We start from the raw sequence: 24036 nt of genomic DNA, 5'->3' as shown, positions 1-24036 counted from the left end.
TAGGAACTGGCTGCTGAATAAAGCTCACCTTTCCAGTTATGCCCATTGCCTGCCCACCTTTGGAGCCATTTCGCCCCCCAGAGATGAGGGAATCCCCATCACTTCTGAGGGCTGCCATGACGGTTTTCGTGTAAGCCCGAAAACACCGAAGGCGGGATTCGGGTAGTGAGAAAAAGGGAAATAAAGTATGTCAAAACCCTGGTGTTCCACAGGAAATACTGGGACGGGGAAAGGACGCCCCACGAGGGCCGCCACAGCCACCGACCTCCGCAGCTCGCTGCGTGCGCCAGCCCCGCGGCCCCGGGGCGAGAGCGGAGCCGGTCCCCGCTGTCCCCACGCGGTGCGGGCGGGTGGCGGGGCCGGGCCGGGTCCCCGCGGCGGGGATGCGCTGTCCGCCCCCCCGGGCCGGAGGAGGCGCTGCCTTCCACATTGGCTGGGGGCCGGCGCGCCGCCTCCCCGGCCCCGCTCCTCGGCGCCCGGCCGGGGGGCGCGGCGGCGGAGCGCCGGCAGGACGGGGCTCGCGGCCGGGCAGCGCCCACGGCCGGCGGGAAGCGGGGTGGGGCACGGCCCGAAACGGAGCCGCTCTCCGCCGCCCGCCCCCCGCGGTGTTCCCCGGTGTTCCCATGTCCCTCCCCCGGGGCGAAGTTTGGCCAGCGCCGCCTGTCCGCCCCGGTGCTGCCAGGGCCGGGACAAAAGGCACACACTGACACGTGATGGGCGCCGGGCTTCATAAATGGGACCGGAGCGGGGCGGAAGGCGGGGGGGACGCAGCGGCGGCGTGTGCCGGAGCCACGCCGGGCGCCCGGAGGCTCCCGCGCTGCCTCCCCGCGCCGAGGCGGCGGCGGGCGGAGGCGGCGGAGGAGGGGGCGGGCGGGCGGCACATGGAGCGGCGGCGGCGGCGGCAGGGCGGCGGAGCCCGGCGTGCCGCCTGAGCCGGGCGAGCGAGGGCGGCGGTGGTCGGAGAGGAGGCGCCGAGGGGAGGGAAGCGAAGAAGGGGAGGCAGCCGGGGGGAGAAGTCTCTCACCTCCTCCTTCCCCTCACCGGCACCGCCTCCTCGGCGCTCCCCAGTGCTGGGGTGCCCGGGTGGGGCGGCGCTCCTGCTCCCTGCCGGGGGTCGGCGCGGCCGGAGCGGGCGGGGAACGCGGCCGGTGCCGTGCGGAGGGTAAGGACGGCGCGGGCGGCGGGGGGGCAGGGGAGGGCGGCGGGTGCCCCCCGGTCGGGGGCCAGGGACCCTTCGTCCTCCTCAAAGTTTGTTGGCGGCGTGGGTGGGAGGGGGTTTTTCGGGGAATGACACCGCCTGCCCCGACGGCGGAACGGGCGGAGGGGAGGCGGCTGTCTGCGGAGCATCCCTCCCCGCGATCCACCGCCGCGTCCCGCGGCGATCGCGACCCACGCTGCGGCGGGGCCGGGGACCGCGCGGGTCTCGCCTGTGCCCCGGGCACGGCCCCGCGCCGCCGCCTCGGGCGGCTGGGGCGAGTCGGAGGTAGCCCGAGGGCCACCCGGGACAAGCCGGTGGTCCCGGGAGCGCAGTTTGGCTTCGCGAGCCCGGTCCGAGGAGGGGGGACCCGGCGGCCGAGGGGAGCCCGGCAGCGGGCGGGGGTGCGGGCGGCTGGTGGCGTTATGGTTAACACGCGTCTATTCTTCTGTGCGCGGAGCCGGTAGCCTCCCGGGCTCCCTCAGGACCTTATCTGACACCGGAGGTTTTTCCTCTCGTCCTGACCCACTGGTGATTTACAGCGGGTAGCATCCAGCCCAGCTTTCCTGTGCACTTTTCCTCTCAAAACTCTGTCTGTGAGGCTGTGACCGAAATAAAAGGCGGTTCGCAATTTTGCGCGCAGCGATGTTCCGTTAAAAAATGTCACTTAGGCGTTCAGCATCCTCAGAATATCAGTAGGGTTTGTTGGTTGGTTGGTTGGTTTGTTTTTGTCTGAAATTTGGAAATCTGGGGGGTAAGAGCTGAAAAAGAGTGAGCCTTTTAAACTTAACGCAGCGTTTGTCATGTGAAATCTTCATCTGTTGAGAAATAATTTTGAGTATCCAGATGGGCTTATTTCAAATGGGCATCTTTTTGTCTCAAAGACGTCTGCAAATCTCCATTGAGAATACCCATGGATGAGGTATGTACCGAGCCTTTGGTAGGAGAGAGCTCATTACTGTGATTGCAGTTTGATTAAGTAAAATGGTGTCAGAAGATGAAGTCCATAGTTTTCCTTCTTTCTCTAAAATTGTTATCACTGTTATTTTCTGTATGGCAGCAAATTATAACATTAAGAGTTTCTGCACATGTTTTTTTTTCTTTCAGAAGATAAAGGCTCATCTATAACATACAGCCAGATAACAAAATTCCCCTTGAGTCTCTCCTAGGGTTTAAAAAAACAAAAACAATGTAGCTTTTTTAACCTGCTAAAGGTGTAGTAATTTTTTTTTCCTTTTTTCTTAGATGCATCATGTTGTTTTCATTGTTATTGTTCACCCTTTCTTAAAGGAATATGGCATTCTCTGCTGGGGGTGGCATTGCTGTTAAGGCAAAGAATCAGAGCGCTACTAAATATGATGTTTAATAACAAAATGTACAGCATTGCTAAAATTACTTGGCTGTGCTTAATTATTTTTGTGTTACACCTCATATCAACCACCAGCATGTGTTTTTCCTTCTCAAGAAGAGAAAAAGACCCTGTGACTATTGTAGGAATATTTGTTATTCAGGCAGAGTTTATTAAATCAGTCATAAAAGAAATGAACGTAACATCTTTAAATAGTTCAGAAGATGAATGTGTAATTCCTGATTTGCTTGAGGTTAAAATTAGTTTTGTAGCAACGAGTAACAGCTTTGCTTTATTATCTGTTGGTCATTTGAATAAGAGGCAGAACCATTTGAATAAAACCATTTTAAAGCAGAATTCATAAAAACAATAATTGTTTGACTGAGCCAGCAGGCACCTATTGCCAGAAAGGAAAAAAAAAAAAAGTTGGCTAGGTAAAGAAATTGACTTATTTGCTGAGAATTTAGCTTGTTGACCAGTCTGTGATACCTAAACACACAGGAATGGAATCAAAATACCTATAAAACTCAAGGTGAAGGTGGAAGCAGGTTATAGTCTTGTGAGGATGAGCCGGTGGATGCCTTTGATCCTGGCTGTTGTTCTTTGATGAATGATGTGAGCTCAGTTGCATAAAGGACCCCGTTAAAGGCTTTCATGCTCTGTTGAAGGACTGGCAGGTCTTAGCCAGTGCAAACCTCTCTTTAACTTCCTCTATTACAAGTTTTTGATTGGGCAGCAGAAGTTTAGAAAGAAATAACTTTTTTTTTTACTTTCAGCCTTTAATGTGGCTGTCTCTAAATGCTTGCATCCCACTGGGAATTTTGGTGCTGAAAATGCTGCACACTAGAGAGGGAGAGCTGACATGGTTTTCTTTTTTATTGAGTTGAGGGGAGGTAGGTGAGGAGACTAAGAATCGAAACTCATGTATTAATTTAGTATTGCCCAAGATTTTTATGAATACATTGCCATTCTTGATGCTGCAGGTCTCATGCACTGTCTTCTGCTCTCCTAGTTTCTCTAGTTCTGCATGGTTTAAAGAGAAATCACTGTAACTTCTCAAATGCAAACTTTGTGACCTCTCTAGTCATATAGTGACCTACCTAGGCATCTGCAGAATCCGTTTTTCTCAATGGTGATTGTTATTAATTTCTTTCCAGATGTCTATTTTGTCTTTATTTGACAGTCCTCATGAAACAGTAAATTATTTTCTTGCTGCAATTTCTGAAATGTTTTAGGCTATGTAACATGATGAATGTTCTACAAAACCACTCATTGGCCATTTAGGTGAGAATTTGGAGATTTTTCTCTTCTCTAGCAGCAAATCCGCAGTCTGTTGATGGTTTAAAATTCATACTGTGGGCGACCCTAACACTGGGAGTTGGCCAAGTTCAAAGCAGCTATGCAGATGGACACACAAGGCAGAAGGCAGAGGGAAATAGACCCTTTTAATCATAACAAGGCTGCTCTTGTTTTCTTATCTGCAGTGGAAATGCATGCAAGTCCCTTGTACCTAAAAGCAAGCTTGCAAATGTGCCAGAATAGACAGCAAGAGCATTTGTTAATGCAAGAGCATTTGTTACTAATGCAAAGTTAAAAATGTGACAACCTGTCTTCTCAGTGCTGCTCTGGATGTCTCCATTTCTAGACTGACACTGTACTGCTGCCAAAAGTGCACATCCCATCACTGTTGGTGGGATAAGGATTCCCCCCCAAAACTCACACCCTTTGAAAGTGTGTGGCTTTGTTAATGACTGCTGAAACCAGCTATGACCTGTCCTTTAGAAATGGCTGTAAGCCCTTATAAATCAATTTCTCGTTAGAAAGAACTTTTTTTTTTTCCCCTTTTTCCCGAAGGTACCATTTTTGCCCATGAAAAATGATCGGGTTTGCAACATAAGGTAGGAGCACATTTTATTCTGCCATTTGTGCCTCATGCAGGGGCATTATGGTGGTGCACACCCCAAGCTTGGTTCTGCTTCTCTTCAGTGGGAACATCCTTTCTTGGTGAAACTGGCCACATCCAAATTACAGACAAAATAGGTATTTCATTACAGTGTGTGCCAGTATGATGTTCACTTCTTATACCTTGGCTGGACTGTTGGTGAAAGTGGATGTTCTATACAATTCAGATGTTGTATTGTTTCTGTAGAATGAGGCTAGATGGCATCAAATAGTGCCTCATCCTTTGTTAACCTCTTTTATGGCAATTATGTATTCTTAAGAAAGATGTGTTTACTCACTACAAAGTACTGAGCAGGAGCAGGTCTGTACTGTCAATTCCCCTTCAGCCCTCACTGGAGTAGTTTCCATCTTTCTGCATTTTGGGAAACATTTCAAAGTTTATGTTTAGGATCTTGGGGGGCTCCCACCTTCCTGTTCTCCTGAGGATGTGAAACATGCTCTCAGAAATCACTGCTCTTAGTCAGTTGTGCCTCTGTTTTAAGGAATGCAGCACTGAAGTCCAGACTATGTACATGCCTGGAATGTTAGGTGACATATGTATACATACATGCAAAAAAACTTTTGCAGGATCTCAGTGATAGATATATTATTTTTAGATTCTTGCTTTTAGCCAAAAAGGCTGTGTATAAGGGGATTCAGAAGGATGTTCAGCAATCATCTTGCCTATATTTTTTGTACCTACACTTGTCTGCATGTACTCTAGCACTTGAAATTTGGGTTTATGCATGATATGCATGGGTTTGTGAGACTTCAGTTCTTCCTCTAGGCATGTGATTTTTTTGTTTATGTCTATTTGTAAGTTTATGCATAGAAGTATACCTATATATATAAATTCATAACTCATCCCTCAGTATATTTTAGCTATTTTTCCAAGTCTGATGTAATATTGGTTGAAGTCTCTCCACAATTTGTTGTTCTGCTACTTGGGTATCAAATTCTACTGTAATTCTTTTTCACTTCTCCTCTTCCCTCCCTCTCTCCTTTTTTTAAAAAAAGAAAAGCATCTGCATATTTCAAAGACATACACCATTGCCAAGCAATCTGGTGTAGTGGCTTAATATGCTGGCAAATAATTTCACAAGTTATTTGTGTGTGTGAAGGCAGTATATTTGAATATCATTATGTTGTGAATATAACTATGAAGACAGTTATCTGAGCTTATTTAAATCTTAGGAAAGGCCAGACATCTCCAGAAATGAAAAAATGGTTTTAATTTTTTAATTGGGAGTGCATATTTTTGTCCTTTGCTAATGGTGGTGGCACGGGACATCACAGTTTCCCAAAAGCCTTTTTGTCCTAGCTTCTGAGCATTGCCAGTACTTGATGGCCTAAAAAAAGTCTGCAGGAGAGGCAGACTCTTGAAAACTGAGGTAGAAGGGATGTTGCTTTGCAATGTGTTGCTGGCCTTCTGTGCACTAACATTTGTCATTGACTGTGAACGTCTTTTTCACTTTTGGTGTGTTTTTCCGCTGTATGGGTCACTCAGTGGCTCCATTTGAGCACTCTCTTCCTTTCCACCTTTGAACTCTGTATCCTCTATGTCATTTTCCTTAAGCAGTTTGATTTTTGTTAATGTCCCTGGCCAAATTTGCTCAGCTAACCTCTCCTGAGTGTCCCCAGCCTGATCCCAACTGTCAGTGTGTACAGTGCTGTCCTTTTCTCTGACCTTACCAAGGATGGCTTCTCAGAGCCCTTTGCATCTTTCTTCATCATTTGAATACAGATCAGAAATGGACTTTCAAAAGAGCAAGTCATTGCCTGCAGAGTGAGCAGTGGATCTGTTCTTTCTTTATGGTGAGATATGAAAGATCCCATTAGCTTTATCTTTCAGCTTATGGAGGTGTCTCTGAAGTTCACACAGCTCAGAAGAGGAGGGAGGTTTTCTCTCATGAATTTTCTTCTCCACCTGATCTGCTTTCCTCCAGCCTATCACAAAGACTCTTTCTCTAAAATCTGTATCCCTGCCTCACTGAGGCACTTCCACTTGAGTCTTCCTTTTTCGCCTTTCTCCACTTTGCTCCTGTCTTGCTTGGAGATGTCTTATTCCCAGTATAAGGACAGTGGTTATCCTTCCTCTCTCCTAGCAATCCTTACCACACCAATTAACCAACTTAACCCACATTACCATTGCTCTTGGCATCTCTTTGCTATCTCATGATTTCTTTAATTAAAACTTGTTACAGCCGGTTTGTTGAGGGGGGATGAGACGGCAGATATATACTCTGTGCAGTTTATGAGAATTCTCCCTGGAGCCTGATGTTTTTGCTATTTTTCTGTCTCTAAACCTTACTCTTTTAATAAAGTTCTCTAATATCTTCTGCTGCAACAAATTTGTGACCTTCTGTGTTCTGTTCTGGTCATTGGATGGAAACTATTTTCTAGGAGTGGTTCTCTCCCTCTCTCTCTCTTTTCTTCCTAATAAATGTGGTTTTCCTCCAGTTTAATCCTCTAGATATTACATTCTTCTGGAGACCTTTAGCATTTATGATCTAATGGAGCCTGGTCTTTTATGTCCTGCTCTGTTGTTTCAAATTACTTCTCTCCCTTAAACTACACGTGTACTAAGCTGCCATTTCTTCTAGGTACTTCTAAGAGATTGAGTGTTAACCCCTTATCTCTTTTGCACCTGGCTGGGCTTCTCTGTCCCCATTTAACATTTATGTCAATTCTGCTCAGCAATAAGTGCCTGCACCTTTTGGCATTAGAGAATGGATAGAGAAGAGGCTGGAAATGACAGGATTTCTGTCGGAATTTTAAAATCCGAGATGAACTCTTTTGTGATAAACTTTGAGAGTTCAAAATTAACCAGCTTCCATTCCAGTTCTCTTCCATTTTCTTTAGAATGTAAGTACCATGGCATTGTATCAAACTTTTCATATTATCTGTTCATTCTTCTTCATTGGAAAAGAAGAATAGAAAGTCCTTTATCGGGAAACCAGTCCTTAAACTGTGATTTTAAGCAAGTAACAAGGTCATGATTGCTTCACTGTTTCCTTTCATCTGAGTCTTTCATACTTCAGCAAGATTCCTCATCCTCTTTCAAAATTCTATTTTTAGATGAAATTAAGACAATATGAAGTAAACTGTGAAAGATCTGTAAATCTACAGTTTTACAATAGTCACCTCTGCCTTCCATCCCTTCTCCCAAAAGCTGGGCAGAGCAGGTAGCTCTGGTTTCCTGTTAATATTACCCTGATGGTCCTCTTGGCTGGTTTGTGACTTCAGTACTTCATCTTGTCTATAACTTGGTAGGAAATGTGTTGTATAAGGGGTTCTGTTTTACAAGCTGAGGAGTTTTGGGTGACCTCAGGAGTTCTAGAGATTTTTCACAGGCAGACAGGGCAGCTGCCCCCACACTTCCTCCTCTGCATCTCTGTGGGATGCAGGAGGTGCATCCTTGGTTTGCTTAATTCAGAGGAAGGGCTTCAAGCTAAGCCTCTCATCAGGCATACACCCTGCCTCTTGGAATATCACTTGGTGTCTTTATTTCTGGATGTTTAGCTCTCAATCCAACATGGAACAACTCGAGCAATTCAGAGATGGGCAGGAGGATGTAGAGGTTGCCAGCATGCTCACCTGGCTCACAGAGAGCAAAGTTTTGGTCCTTCCCTCGCCCCAGAAGGAGCAGGACTTCAGCCTTGCTTTTGAACCTCTATGATATTAGACACATGTATATGCTCTGGCTGTTTGGGATGTAAGGTGCAGCCTCCTTTCCTCTGTACCTGCAAATCACCTGTGCTAAAACTGGTACATACATCTTGCCAACTTTGGAGGGAGGAAATAATACTATTCCTTTAAAAATATTGTCCATCACTGATTAACACCATTTTCCCCCTTGTTTTGTTTTTGTTCAGGTTGTCAGCTGCTGGATGCTGGGGGGTGTCACATAGGAGCTATTTGCCCACAAATTGGAACAGTCCAGCCCTTATCCTGCTAGTGTGCAAACGGTATGTTAATTAACACAAATAACCATGTAGATGTGCCTTCTTGCTAATTAAGGTTCAGCTTGCCAAAGATATGATCATGTTACATAAGAACAAAATTGGGTTCATTACTTGCATGCCCTAGTTTACCCCATAGCTGATAGTGCCTTGCTGTATCTAGAAGATAACATCCCTAATTTGCTCCTCTCCTAGTGTCTGTGCTCCTTCCCGATCCCTCACACAGAGAAAATTCTGACTGAAATGAATGCAAGTTTTCCCAAATTAGGAGTGACAGCATATTTGCCATTTTTAGCTAGGAGTAGCACAGTTTTGGAGATGGAGTAGTAAACCAGTAAATAGGATAGGGGTAGCATTGCCTTCGCATTCTTCTCAGCATGTGTTCTTTCCTTACTTGGTGTTACTGAGTCTGAGAGTGCCATTTCTCAGTCTGCACATTTCTTTCTCTAAGGCTTGGAAACGTTGTTCTGTCCTCGAAGCTGTATTGTCCATCACCATATGGGATAAGGTAATTATTAGCCATATAAATTTTCATTTTATAGGACAGTTCTAATTCTAGAGGCCAACAGTTACCATGGTAGATCTCATTTCTCTCGCAGTTTTACAGCTGACTGCATATGAGTGTAAATTATTGCTGTTTCTCCTGTGGTAGTACTTTGTGGACCCAGTTTGGGAGGAGTTCCACTTATTGGGCACTATGCAAACTTATCAGAAGATAATGCTCTTCTCTGAATGACTTAGAACCTTTTAAGGTATAAACAAGGAAAGTGCATTTGTGTATTTTTATGCACTCAGAAATGGATTGAATTCTTCCTACTTGTCCTTTAGCCTGTTCTTAATTAACTATGATTATCATAGAAGGAATGTATAGACATGGAGATCAAAATATTTTCTAAAATGGAAGCCAAAAAGATTTGATTGTGGATTCCTTTCTTGTTTTGATTCCTTTTCTTGCAATGTCAACATTTTTGCAGCTATCAGTATCGTCATTGTATTGCTCATAATTACTTCCGAGGAAGAGCATAAATACTCACTCCTTCTATTCAGGCTATTAAAATTGCTTTATCAATCATCCTACTTTGAAAATTGTAGCAAATTCAGCTCTTTTTGTAGACAATGATAAAACCTTTCCAGCTCTCCTTCTACCCCAGAACAGCAGGAGAAGATAGGTAATAGCATTTTAATGAAGTCATGTTCTTGTTCCCCAAGTGGACTGGTCTTGTGGACCAACAAGAAGTCCAAAGGAGGTATAATTCCCCCTATTGTCCTTGATGATGAGTTACCAGCCTCTTATATACTATATATATTTTTTATTTTGCCTGAAGTGTATTTACATTCTGATACCCAAGCATCTTTTAGGGCTGTATGTAAGCACACAGTGGAGGGCACTAGTAAGGCTTGCCCCCTCGATTCTTCACTAATTCTTTCACTTTGAAGACAGAGCCTTACAAAGTTGTGTCTCCAACCTTCAGGTGGTGTTTAACACCTCATGTGTTTGATCCCTGGTAAAGTAGGCAGGGAAAAAGGGCCGAAGGAAGTTGAAGGCTGTCGCTGCAGACAGCTCAGCCGGGAGTTTGTCAAAGCCACTCCACCTAGTGGCGGTCACTTCGCACAGCTGGGCTGGCAGTGCCCATCAACAGCTGCCGGGTGATGGGAGAACGGTCTGAAATGGCGCTCAGCTATGATTGTTCTGCTCTGGTCTTCAAGATAAAAGATCCTTGAAGTTTTTCTCTGTTGTTTAATTCTTATCTGCAATCATAATTCAGTACTTGCTGTGAATTGCATGCAGTTGTGGAAGTGCACGAAACATTTGGAGTGCCAGTGTTGGTGCAGCCTGTCCTTCATATTTAATCAATGTTTCAGTCTTTTTAAAAGCTCTTTTAAAATGAGTGAGGTAGTTGAGCTCATTTATGAAAGGAATGAAGCTGAGAGCTTTGAAAACTCAAAGTTGGAAGAGTGGATTCTGGCAGGGCAGGAGAGTTCTTGGCAGAACAGGGAGGCTCTCCCTTACTGCCACTCTGCCCATGAGAGGAGCTTTCTGCAGCACACAGCTGTCACTCCAGCCCCAGGGAGAGAGGATGAACCTGTGTGGAGGACACTTCTTCCCTCTGGAAGCTCTGAGAAGCCAGAGGGGCTCCTGGAATAGTTCCTGTGGAGATTGTCATGGCTCTTGGGCAGAACGGGTTTGGATTGTGTTGAAGCCAGCTGCAAAGAGCAGTGTGGCTGCATGGTGTGGGGTGTCTGCTTTCATGGGTGCTGCCTGCTCACCACTCCAGGTTTGGACAGAAATGCTCAGAGCCAAAATGTGTGTGACACTGGCATTGCTTCTGTCACTGTCTTTTCTTTCTATGTCAAATCATGCAGCACCTGTGTCCTGATATCTGCAGTGCCAGAGATCCAGTCTTGTTTTCACCAGACAGCGATGGAAAACTTCGCTGATCTCTTCAGTGCATTTTAATAGTGAGCTTATACTGGGATAAACTAGTATCTAAATTAAAATAAATGAATTTCCTGTAAAGTGTAATTCCAGATCAGGCAAATGGTTGTTTTACTGCAACTTTAATAAAAATCAACTGCAGCTTGAATAGGTGCATGCACACATACTGCTAGAAATTTCCAATTAGGATATTCCCAGCAGCAAACAAAACCAAAATTAATGTTAGCAGCATCCCCCAAAGCCTAAACTACACTACTAATGAACTCCCAAGTACTCTGAAAGAAAACTCTCTTTGCAGAGACAATAAGGTGAAAATTACTGTAATAATCTCAATGTAAAAATACAGAGGAAAAAAAAATCATTGACATTCAAAGTAAGACTTGCCTCTCCTGATCCCATTAACCATGTTGTTAGCATAGCATATGCATGCATAGTGATATTGTCACATAACTCACTGCCACCTTCAAAAGAGCACACAAAAATTCGTGTTCTTTCATTTGTATTTCAAATAAAGGTACGGGTTGCATGGCACCTAATTCTGAAAAAGTCTGTACTTGACATGACTCCAGCAGGGATCAGCTACCTCATAACAATTTGTTTGTCTGTCTAGCAGAAGTGCTCAGTTGAATACAATTTATGAAGCTTTCCTCAGACATAATCTTCTCGACATGGGGCTGTGGCTCTACTCATTAAAATGGTTCCCTTCTGTCAAAAGCTTGAATAGTAGAGGATACCACAGCAATATTTACATATTTATAGAACTACTTTTTTATTTAATATTTTTGGGTAGTTTTTAAATTAATAACACATTCTTCACTTCTGGTTGTAAAATGGTGTTACAATGCCAAGCTTAAAGTTGCCAGGCTTCACCCAAAGCAGATTTATCAGCGGAGTCATCTTTGCAGCGTGTAACATCTGCAAATTCTCTAGGAACAGCTATAAAACAGAAAAGTACCTTCCATATTAGATGATTGCTGTTCATTTTTAATGTATGCTTCAGTGACATTTCCCTCCTTCACTGCTCACGCCCTCAAAATTAAATTCCTTAATACTGTCTGTCTGTCTAATAATTGTTATTTGCTGAGAAAACTGTGTCTGCAAATGCTGACTCAGCCAGTATATTTTGTGTGTTGTGTCTATCCTGGTAAGGGTTGTTTGTACTCATTCGCAGCATTGGAGTTGCAGTGTCTTCTGAAGGTCTAAAGGTTCTTCTAGAAGGTCTTCTAAAGGTTCATATATTCCCTTTAATACTCAATGTCCAGGCCTGCTTAATAAAAGGCAAAACTTGAAAGAGCTATGGAAAGTCTTGAGTGTTCACATGCTATAAGGGCAGTATAAATATATCATCAGCCAAGTGATCTCTGCTTCTTTGGAAATGCTCACGATTTCACATATTTTTGAGTACTGCTATTGTTGTAGAGAGGCATTCTTTTCTTCTTTCCTATAGTTTTCATGGGAAAAGAGAACAGTGGTACCTACTGTGAATGTCTTCTCTTTAGGAGTTGAGGTGATCAGTACTCTGATTTTGTACTAAATAAACTCTTGCAGCCTTTCTGAGCATTTATTGTCAGTTGTGTAAAGTGAACAGGTTAGGTCAGTACAGGCCTATGTACTGGCATCTAGGATTTCTTGAGTGCAACAATTTCCTCCCCACTAAAAACAAGAAGAAGCTTGGTTTGCTCCTGTTGCTGATTAATCATCGAGATGTCCCATAGCAGATGTAGAATATTTGTAGCACAGTAGTGATTCTGGCTCTTATTTGTATTCAGATCACTCTCATCCATTGAGGTGGTGGAAGGGGGCCCTAAAGCAGATGTTCAATCCATATTCAAGGCATTTTCTACCAGCAAAGTAATATAAAGGAGTACAGCATAACAAGAGCTGTAAGATTTCTCTTATATGTTGATGCATGCTCAGGTGCTGATGGGGTCCTCTCCCAAGGGAACCCTGACCAGGAGTTGTTCCCCACAACTAGACACCATCCATGAGCAAAGGCTGTACTTGACAGATCTGAGACCACTGGCTACTTGGGGACCTTCTGCTGAGTCCCCCCAGTTTTGGAGGGGACAGAATGTTTTTGAGGGTATTCCCAGGGGTACAAATTACATTACAATGCTTCTCACAGAAGCAGCAGCTCCTGGTTCCTTTTGCCTGGAATTTTGGCCATGGCTTAAACTTGGTGCCATGTTTATCTAGGCAAACTTGAACCGTCCTGACTGAGGTTTCTGGTGTGTACAGAGCAGATCACTGATTCTCTCACTGACTTAGCATGGCTGTCACCTTTCGTGAAACTGTGGACAGAGCTGGGTAACAGCTGGGTAACCCACCTCCCTCATATTGCACAAACATTCCAGTACCTTAGTTTGCTTAGCAGAAGGAAGGAATAGAATAATCTTTGTATATGAGTGTAATGAAACGATATATTTATTGATCGAATACCTTGCTAATAAGTTTGCAGTAGCAAATTCAGGATGTTAATAGACCTCAGATTGCCATTGCAGGATAATAAGAATATAGAGGCATATTGGGCGAGCTGTGAAATCTGGAGTGCATGGCTCTGTCCCTGTCGCCTCTCTCTTGTCAATTTTTCAAAATCCTCTGTGCCTTTTGAAAGAAAAACAAAGAAGGTGGTGACTCAGTTTAGTGCTGCTCTCGCAGTGGCTCTTGGTATTATCTAAATGAAGCAAGCCCAAGGAATATTGGTCTGCAAGGTGCTTTGCAATCAGAAGCTGAGAAAAATATCTTTCTGGTGGAGCAGCTCATAAGGTTTTGATGAGAAATGAAAATTTCTTTCCTGTGAAACACTCAATTCCCTGTGCCTCTGTTTTTCATGTCGCTTCTTAGTGTAATTCAGTTTTAGTGAAATCTAGGTGATTTCTCTCTAAGTGCTCTACCCACCCTGATTTCCCACAATTGCAAAGTTAGACCTGCACTGAATACCAGAGAAGGGTTGATTTTGTTTGACACAGCTCAGCTAAGTTGTCCATGGAGTTTGTCACCCTGTTTATGTTAATGAAGTCTGATCTTTTCCCCATACAGGACTTCCTCCGATGCATTTTTCCATCCCCCAAGTATCTCTGAAACCAACAAGACTGGGGTTATGAAGTCAATTCTAGATGGCCTCGCAGATACAACCTTCCGAACAATCACGACAGATCTCCTTTACGTGGGCTCCAACGATATCCAGTACGAAGACATGAAGGGCGACATGGCATCCAAGATGGGGTACTACCCCCAAAAGTTCCCCCTTTCTTCCTTCAGGGGTGATCCTTTCCAAGAAAAAATGACTGGAGGAGATGATTCCCTGTTGAGCATTATTCCCTCAGAGCAGGTCAACATCACAGAGTTTTACAACAAGTCCCTGTCCACTTTTAAGGATAATGAGGAGAATATACAGTGCGGGGAGAACTTTATGGATATGGAGTGTTTTATGATCCTGAACCCCAGCCAGCAGCTGGCCATCGCCGTGCTGTCGCTCACCCTGGGCACCTTCACAGTCCTAGAGAACCTCCTCGTCCTGTGCGTCATCCTCCACTCCCGAAGCCTCCGGTGCAGACCCTCCTACCATTTCATCGGCAGCCTGGCTGTGGCCGACCTCCTGGGCAGCGTGATTTTTGTCTACAGTTTTGTGGATTTCCATGTTTTCCACCGGAAGGATAGCCCCAACGTCTTCTTGTTCAAACTGGGTGGAGTTACAGCCTCCTTCACCGCGTCCGTAGGTAGCCTTTTCCTCACGGCAATAGACCGGTACATCTCTATACACAGGCCGCTAGCTTATAAAAGGATTGTTACCCGACCAAAGGCTGTCGTAGCATTTTGTGTGATGTGGACCATCGCTATCGTAATAGCCGTTCTTCCTCTGCTCGGCTGGAACTGCAAAAAGCTCAACTCTGTTTGTTCGGACATATTCCCTCTCATCGATGAGACGTACCTGATGTTCTGGATCGGGGTCACCAGCGTCCTCTTGTTGTTCATTGTCTATGCCTACATGTACATTCTGTGGAAGGCTCACAGCCACGCTGTTCGCATGCTGCAGCGAGGCACGCAGAAAAGCATAATCATCCAGTCGACGGAGGATGGTAAGGTACAGATCACTAGGCCTGATCAAACTCGTATGGACATCAGGTTAGCCAAAACCTTGGTCCTTATCCTAGTTGTTTTAATCATATGCTGGGGCCCTCTCCTTGCCATCATGGTGTACGATGTCTTTGGGAAAATGAACAAGCTCATCAAGACTATCTTTGCCTTCTGTAGCATGCTCTGTTTGCTGAATTCAACAGTGAATCCCATCATCTACGCTCTGAGGAGCAAGGACTTGCGACACGCCTTCCGCAGCATGTTCCCCACCTGTGAAGGGACGGCGCAGCCCCTCGATAACAGCATGGAGTCTGACTGCCAGCACAAGCACGCCAACAACGCGGGGAACGTGCACAGGGCTGCTGAGAGCTGCATTAAGAGCACAGTTAAGATTGCCAAAGTTACCATGTCTGTCTCCACAGACACGACTGCTGAAGCGTTGTAAGTCAGAGACTTCTTAGCGTTGTGAAAAAAAGGAGTTTAAGTTTAAAAAAAATAAAAATTTAAAAAATCAACAACAAAGTAAACCAAACCCATGGCTTAACGTGTTTGTACACTCCTGTAATATTTTTTGGTTTGTCATTGTAAACTGAGCGATGATTGTGTTAAGAGCATTACCATCAGCCAGTTCTTCAGGTTTTACAATTAGGGATTCTAGCTAAATTTTCACAAGTTTTTCTCAAAAGGTGTTTACTGAATAATAATGTTTCCTGAAAGAGGACAGAGAAAATACCAGATTAGCAATCGTTCCTTTGGGGGTGTGAAGAAGAATTGTGAAACCTAATTGAAAAATAACACGTCCTAAACCAATACCATCAAATTAGAAAAACAAGCCTTGTAATCATGCTGTTCATTTCAATGTGAAATGTATTTCATGTCTGTAAGTAATAGGAGTTTCTGAATTTTTCCAAAAGCAGCAGTGCTGAGTTTAGAGGTTTTGTAAAACGTGTCGTGTCCCGTGAATTGTGTGCTGTTTTATTATGTGTTATTGATATTTGTCCGATTAAACAAAGTGATAAGGTAGAATTCCGTGGAAATAACGTGAAACATGATATGTAAACCCCATTGAAAACACTTACTGTATTTGAAGAATTCCTATGAGACATTTTGGAAATTTTACACTTTTAGTGGTCTTCTGTGGACTTAGAGGAGAGGCTTTGTGTTCTTCTACTAAAATTATTTCCCACTACCCTTTACTTTTATATGCATATGAGACTAACAGCAACAGAGGAATAGAGGAGGAATGTGAGAAAGGAATGCACTGGTTCAGACTTTTAAATACCACTGCGTTTATACAGAAGGATTATTTTTGGTTGCACAGACTACTGCCCTGCTCTTGGGCATTGCCTGAACACAAGTACTGAAAAGCAAAGGTTCCGGATATTTGGCTCCTTTAATGGGCATCTGGTTTTAAGCCATGTGCTGGTTTTGGACCACTGAAGACAGCATGTGTCAGACTCAATGTGCGATGTTATCACTGTGCAGTCAATGTGTACTTGAAGTGTGTCACATTCCTGTATCCCAGGTCTAAGCAGATTCAGAGCCTGAGATGCCAAACTCTCGTCTTCACTAAAAGAGGAGGAAATATTGTCAGACTTAGACATTTTCTTATTGTGTGAGCGTGTATATAAATAAGTATCTCTGTGTGTGTACGTGTGTGTGTGCGTGTGTGTGTGTGTGTGTAAGTATTCTAACCAGTGTGAGTCATGGTAGCATAGCTAAGATGGGACACTATGACCAAATGTAACTGTATTTCTTGTTGCACGCTTTGCACACGAATTCTGTTTCTAAAATTGAGTTCTTCCAATTGATTACTGGTGAAAGTACCGTACTAAGAACATCTTGATCCACGCCGAAGTGTGTATCCATGTGCTAGAGGAAGCAACCTTTCAGTTGCACTTGAGAATAAAGGGAAACGAGAGGTAGAGAGCATGGAATGAGCCTGCTTTGACAAATGCTGCAGCTGATGGTGTTCCTGAAGACTGAGAAAGCCAGGAGTAAATTGTAGTTTGTTTTAAAGTTTTGAGTTCATTCAAATCTGATAGCTTGCATTGAGGTGCATCTCTCTGAAACCACTGACAAGGTTTGACACTACCAGGAAGAAGTTACTGAAGGAAAATAGTGACTCTGTTCCATGACAGGACAGTTTCTGCAGCCTGGGACTGTCACAAGGAACATGCTACCAGATAGCCTTTGCAGCATGGATACTGTGGTTCTGTTCTGAGTCATAAGGTCTGGGATCCTCTACACTGCTGCCATGGTTTTTCAGACTGTTTCTTCATCCTGCTGTCTGATTTCTACCAAAATAGCTGAAAATGCAGCTTAGTCCTTTAGCTGCCTGGCACTTACTGCAGCAGGGGTGACTTTCTCTGTGGCACAGGGCAAGTGGAGCCAAATCCAGACTGCCCTGCCACCCATCCTTGTGCTTAAGCAGGGAGAGAGAAGGGGCAACAGCCCTGGGTCTCTGGCTCCCTTAGTGCAGGCCAGAGCAGGTGGCTGAACAAACACCCAGCTCCTTTCAGCCAGTGGCTCTGTGGGGGTGCACATGGCTCCAAGTTTAGGCTTGGTGAGGGAGGGCATCTCTTAAAGATAAGATTGGACCAGGTGAGGTGCTGAGCAACAGCTGGAAGAGACAGGGGTACTTTCCTCCTCCACCCACCTCCCCTGCAGCTTACCTGTGTGATGGGACAGGGCACTACTGTGCTCTCAGGGGGCCCACTGCAGTCAGCCAAAACCAGTGGATTGCAGAGGATTCCCCGAGGATATCAAGTACTTCTGAAAGATCTTTCTTATGTCTAGGTCTAGTCCATCCTCAAGCAGTCCTCTTGGAGGGGTGGGGGAAAGCCCATTTGAAATGTTAAGGGTATTTTAAGAGCCATTTTTGAAACTGTCTTCTTGTGAATTAAATGCAAACTTTGTGGAATTTTGTTGTGCATTCAAGTTCTAAATTTTACGATAAATCATGGGACAATGGGGCTGTCTTGGCACTTAACTTGGTGCTTACTGATATAATAAGAAATAGCATCCTGTGAAATGTTATCATCTGTCATCAGTATCTTCATTTGCATAATGAGTTTTTCTAAAGCTCTGGGAAGTGCATCGGTTCACTTAGAACCATTTATTAAAGAGTTGGCAACAATTTCCTTACATGTTGCACACTAAGTAGAACTATTCTTTCATTAGAAAAATCTGCTGCCATTCTGAGATAAGCTGTATTTACACTTCAGCTTTAGGTATTCCTAATTTGCAGTTGGCTACCTTCACTTAGTGATAGCACAGCCAAACGATACTGTGTTCCACAGCCACCCACACCATTGTAATCATCATCATCATCATCATGCACCCACCACCTCTAGTTGCAGTTACGTGTGTGTGTACCAACTCCAAGTGTCACGTATCTACCGAGAAGACCATCTATGTCACACGTGTGCAGAGTTAGATTCTCGACAGTCTAATTGTATATTTGTATGATACAATCTCCTCAGTGCTGTGCAATCACTATCCACATCTTGCACTGGCCTTTCGATGAAAATTTTAGTGTGTCTGTTGTGAGATCGACAGCGCGTTCTATCTGCTGTTATTGGGCTGAATGTATGTAAATAAGTGAATTAAAAAAAAAAAAGTCATCTGTACAAGCAGTGGCCTAAAAAGTCTGTAATTGTGAACTAGGAAAATTGTTGAAGTTGCTGTGACATCTCAAATACTACCTTTGAATAAACTGTTTACAGGGTCTCTTGGGATGCTGTTTCACAGTGAAAGGAGAATTTTTCCTTGTGATAATATGAGGTAAAGAAATCAGATTACCTGAGATTTTTATTTCCAGTGTTTCGAAGTGGAGAACATAACTCTTTATTGTCTGTAAATCTAACATTATTACTTCCTCTTAGAAGAATATTGTATCATTAGATGTTTGTTTGAGCTGGTAACATTCTTGCAAATGTTGCAATATTTTTCATTAGCAACTTGTATAATAGTTTGTACACAAGTACTGTTCAGATTGTCATGAAAAGTAGCTTTGACCATTTACTTACCAGTAGCAGAATAGTATTTCTGTAAGATTCCCAGTGTATTCCTACCATATCATATTTTATTTCTATAATGTGATTAAACTGTTATTTATTCATGGAGAAAAAGTATTCCTCTGCTTTTTTGTTTTCCAAATTTTGAGATAACTGAGGAAGCCGCATGACGATGCTGCCTCATCCCACGATCTGGTGCTCTACGTTTTGTTTATAAGTTTGTCTGTCAGATTCTGAAACAACTGCTTAAACAACTTGACAACAGGTTGTCAAGCTTTGTGGGTTTTAATTGTACGTTGATGTGTTTGAAGGAGGAGGTAGATCATATATTTTATATTTGTGTATCCAGTACTATGGAGACAAGAGAAATGACAGTTCAAACTTCATCTCCTGTTCCATTATGTAGGCAATTTCCCCTTTCCTCAGTATTAGCCAAAATGCAATAAATTCCTTTTGCCTTCCTCAGATTAATGTTAGCTCAAAGATGTCACATTTAGACAAACCCCTGTACTTCTGAAAAACAAAACACAAAAGAACAGAAGAAAGGAATACAAATTAAAATAGTGCTGCCAGCAGCAGTGATGACCTAAATGAGTTATTGGGGGTTGTAAATGTAATCAAAGATTGGAGATAAACAAAGAGTTATCCTAGTTTTGGCCGCTGCCAGTGGGGACAGAGTTGATGGGTGTAGGGAGTGGATGATGAAGTGGCCCAGGAGGGATTCATTGAAGCTGTGCAGGCTCAGCCGTGCCACTGCCTATGAATCACATTAGAGTGCTCCCACTGCTGCTCATCCACATATGAAAGGAAGGGTTGAAAAAGCCCACTAAATGCTGTAGAAAGGTCCCTGCCTATTTCAGAGGATCAGTTTTCCGTATGACTTAATCTCAGATTCACGTTACTTGGGCAATTTTCCTTCTTCACATCTGTGGTTTGAAATCATCCTTAGGGGATAAAGTGAGCATGTCACAGAATCAGGAATCATTTAGGTTGGAAAAGACCTCTAGGATCATCAAGCCCAAACATGAACCTCACACTGCCAAGGCTTGGGATCATGGTTGTGTCAGAATATTTTTACTTTTAAAAATTGGGTCAGTGGTGAATTGAGAAAGTCTTGGCAAAGCAAAAGCAACTAGAAATAAAAGATTAGCTCTTAATCTGATCTTGAACAGCATACCACAGTTAAATTAAATCTGAATACTTCTGCTAAAAGCTGTCACTTTCAAAGCAGCCAGGAGACAATTCCCTCTGTATTTCCATGGTCATTGGAAAACAAGGCTTATGCTGCCACAAACCAACAGCTCCTCTTGACAGTAACATCTGGCTGTATTTATAAGTCTGTTCTGAACAACACAAGAGGAAATAATGACAACTTTCCAAGCAACTGCTTTCCCACACTATACCAGCTCAGGAAGCATGTGGGCAAATATGCTGTCATGGTTTCAGCCCTTCACATCTCTTATTGTTTCTGCTTTTCTGACAGCTGTTTTAAGAAGTCACAATATCATCATGCACACACATCAATAAAACATCTTCAGTTTGTTGGGTTTATTGGGTTGGGTTTTTTAAATGTTTTGTCTTCAATGAAAATACAGCTTTGGCTTGTTGGAAAATTAGGGAACAGTTTATAATAGAAGAGAAAAAATAATTTTTCCTGTGTTTAAGAAAGCATAGAGTAGGGAGCGTATCTGACAGTTTATAATATGTGTCTCCCTCCATTCTCTTTTTGTCCATTGGTCTTTTTAGGTAATTGATATAAAGGATTTTCTTTGAATAGCAGTACAAAATATGAAGCACAATTGCCTTTAACAGAACTCCTTTAATATGAGCAGCCATCTAATACTGATCTTTGAAGTTCAGTTAGCAGAAAAAGTGTTAATGAGCCCAAGGTAATCTTAATGACAAGGTATGACATGTCCTGCTATTGCTTTCCAATAAATCATCTTTCGTATTTAGAGCAGCACTCACTTTAATGCTAAAGCATTTTAAGGTATTGAATCCTATCTCAGTGAAGTCCCTCAGCATTTTTATTGACTTCAGCAGAAATTATATCTTAGCCCAGGTTTTTGAACTAACAGTGTGCATTTGGAAAGTGAATTTTATACTCCAGTGTATTTGCATTTTCACTGACATTAAAACAAAGATGGGACAGAATAAATAACAGTCTCTATATTCATTGGGGATTTTTACCACCAAGAAAATCTATTTTGAATTTTGGTGGGTCAATGCAGAATCGTAAAGTCTGGCAGGAGTTCAATGGACTTGTCATGTGAATGAAGAAATTTATTTATCTATATGTGTGCAGATAAGGTGGAGAACATCATGAATGAAGCTGCTCTTAGTAATGCTGACAGAGTTGCTTCCTGGCTGCTTGCACCGGTGCTGTTTTGATGCTGCTTTCTTTCCTTCTCACCTGTGTATGCATGGTGAAAAAGGCCACACACATTCATAACCTTTCCCCAAAATAAAGTAGCATCTCTACCTACTTTTTGTTTTATTTTTGTGATATTAATAATATTTATTCATATTATTGTGGGAAACAATGTCACGACCACTGTTTCCATGAAAGGGAAGCCTCTCCTGCCATTTGAAGCTGTATCTGGATGGATCAAGTCCTAACATTGTTATGTGAACCATTTCTTCTTTTTCCACATGGAACTCATTGTAAGTCCTTCCAGGACTCAGCGCAACAGGGATACTCCACTTTCCATCTAGCTGAAGAGAGGGATAAAGAAAGGGAGCTGGAAACTCCTTGGTCCTTGTTTGTGCCAGGCTGTTCCTGGAGCTGCTGTGTGTGTAATGCTGTGAGGGTCTCTGGGGACTTCCCCACGCTGTCTGTTCCCTGCAGAAAGGTGGCTGCTGTGACCTGGCTGACAGCAGAAACCACATCAAGAGGGGTGGAGAATAATCTTCTCTGGTTGAAACTCTGAAGAGAAAGGATTTAAGACTTTGCAGTGTAATGAATCAGAGATGGGGATCTGCTGTGTGTCATTTCTTAGTTGTGGAACAAGGATTAAGGATATCATTTTAATAGAGGAATAAGGGAAGTTAAATAGGCTATGGATCCATCCAGTAAACACTCCTCCCAAACCTTCAGAAGGGTAGTAATAAATCCTGTAAGACCTTTCATCAGCTGCCTGGAGGAAAAAAATTATAATCATTGTCTCTGCAGTGCTTAACTTGCAATATAATTCAAAGTCATTTTAAAATTATACACCTACCTGCTACCAATGTAGTCTGAGTAGGCAAAATTAGTAACAGGCATGCTCACTAAACCCAAGGTTTAAAGCTTTAGCTAGAATGTTAATGTCTAAATTGAGTAATACTATCAGTCATGAAAATTACAGCTATCTGCCTCCTTATCTTTTCCCATTTATTTGAGGGGTTTTATTTATTCTTATTATGGCACTTGCAAAACCTGATAGCTCTGGCAGAAGGAGAGCTTTCTGCATGTGACCACTGGTGTTGCTGAACTGCCTGCTGCAGCATGTTCAGGGCACCCAGGGAATGCAAAACCCTGATCTGGACAAGGAGGCAGAGAGAGAGGATTTGCTACTTCATAGCTAGCCTAGGAGTTGATTAAAAAAGAGCAAAGCCTTCTGGGCTGCAGCCCCTTACAGCTTGGGAGATGCTGGGGGGGCATTGTCACAGGGAGAGGAAAGCTCCATATTCAACTCCTGCTTTACTCCCTCCGTGGCAGCAGTTGCTGGGTTCCTTGGCAGGGAGGCCAGTGGAAATTGTTGTACCCCAGGATTAGTGCCCCTGGCAAGGCACCTGGAAAGGGACCTGGCTGCTTCCTGCCTGTGCTGAGTGTGAATTGTGTCTCGCCTGAAAGTTGGACCTTAGACTGAAAGTTGGTGTTTAAGAAAAGCTTCCACTTTCACCTTTGGAGTTCCTCCCTCAGGATCCTGAAGCTGACTGAAATGTGGATGTGTGTATACAATAAAAAACTACACATCTACTGCTCCTAACAGATAGATTGCAGGAAGACTAGCTTAACAAGTGTCATTAAAGACTCAAAGAAGCCCACAATGTCAACCAATAAATTAGTCATTTAACCCAAATACTTTTCCATGCAAATGATATATGCAGGTAAACAATTCATCTCATTTTCCCCTGGGAAAGCTGAGGATCTACGTTAGCTTAGTTAAAGGCTGAGTTGTCTCAATGCCAATGCAAGTGGTTGCATCTGGTGCTAGAAAGGAAAATACAGGAGCCAACAGCTGACCTCCAAAACAGATATATAAACTGAGAAATGTTGGGTTCTCTCATCCAAAACATTTAGCCCTGATTTGAAGTCCATAATTTTGTTGCTTTTACAACTCATTCAAAATAACACTGGACCCTGAAAATGCTTTGTTTTATTGTTGCAGACATGATGAAGCTACTGGCTGTTGTAAGAAAGGACAGGGGGTATTCAAATGCAGTGCTGCTTTATGCTCATGGTTTAGCTCTTTGCCCTTTCTTGCTGATTACACAAGGTTTTTAAATAGTTATTTGAGATCTAATCTTAGCTGCTGCATCAGCTGGCCCCTGCTGAGGCCTAAACCCTTCTGCTGACCAGGAAAGTGTAGACTGCAATCTCAAAAAGGAATATGTCACTTGCCTTCTAGAGAGCAGTGTGGAGGTGGGAATGAATAGGAAAGTATTTTTCCCAAAAAAGCGAACAATGGCAAGGCATGAGAACATGGGCTGATGTACATTTTCTGTGGTCCCATGCCCTCTGGCAGTTTGTTCCTTGTCTATGTGCTGCCACCTCCACAGTGCCAACACAAGTGCTTGCATGCCTGCCTGGTGAGTCAGATCCAGCTGAACTGATCCAGCTAAAAAAAAAAAAAAATTCTCTTTTGGGCATACTATGCCTGCCAGATCATGTCCTGACTACATGACCTGGGTTTCAGAGCTGGAAACTGGAGCAGAATTTGTCACACAGCTCATCAACTCAACAGCTCCATCAAACCTGGTTCCTGCTGTGCCAAACATGCAATGGGACCATCAGGGTCTTGTTTTTCATTATCAGAACAATCTAAAAGTGTTCTGCACTTCCAAACAGGAGC

At 43.4% G+C, this 24036-nt stretch overlaps 1 protein-coding gene across 8 annotated transcripts; it reads left to right on the top strand.

The window, feature by feature from the left end:
- Window positions 1-472: 472 nt before the first annotated feature.
- CNR1 (cannabinoid receptor 1) lies at window positions 473-19096 on the top strand. Of its 8 annotated transcripts, none has more exons than XM_077174916.1 (5): window positions 473-1162; window positions 4398-4441; window positions 8360-8452; window positions 8898-8954; window positions 13923-19096. In XM_077174916.1, the coding sequence occupies exons 1-5, from the start codon at window positions 734-736 to the stop codon at window positions 15403-15405; spliced, it is 2106 nt and encodes a 701-aa protein (XP_077031031.1). In that variant the 5' UTR covers window positions 473-733; the 3' UTR covers window positions 15406-19096. The 8 variants fall into 8 exon arrangements, with proteins under 8 accessions (XP_077031031.1, XP_077031032.1, XP_077031035.1 ...); XM_077174918.1 differs by lacking the exon at window positions 473-1162 and adding an exon at window positions 1378-2117; XM_077174917.1 differs by lacking the exon at window positions 8898-8954.
- The last annotated feature ends 4940 nt before the right edge of the window (window positions 19097-24036 follow it).

Source organism: Agelaius phoeniceus, chromosome 3, assembly GCF_051311805.1.
Source record: "Agelaius phoeniceus isolate bAgePho1 chromosome 3, bAgePho1.hap1, whole genome shotgun sequence".
NCBI classification, from domain to species: Eukaryota; Metazoa; Chordata; class Aves; order Passeriformes; family Icteridae; genus Agelaius; species Agelaius phoeniceus.
This window is presented reverse-complemented; position numbering and strand designations above follow the sequence as displayed.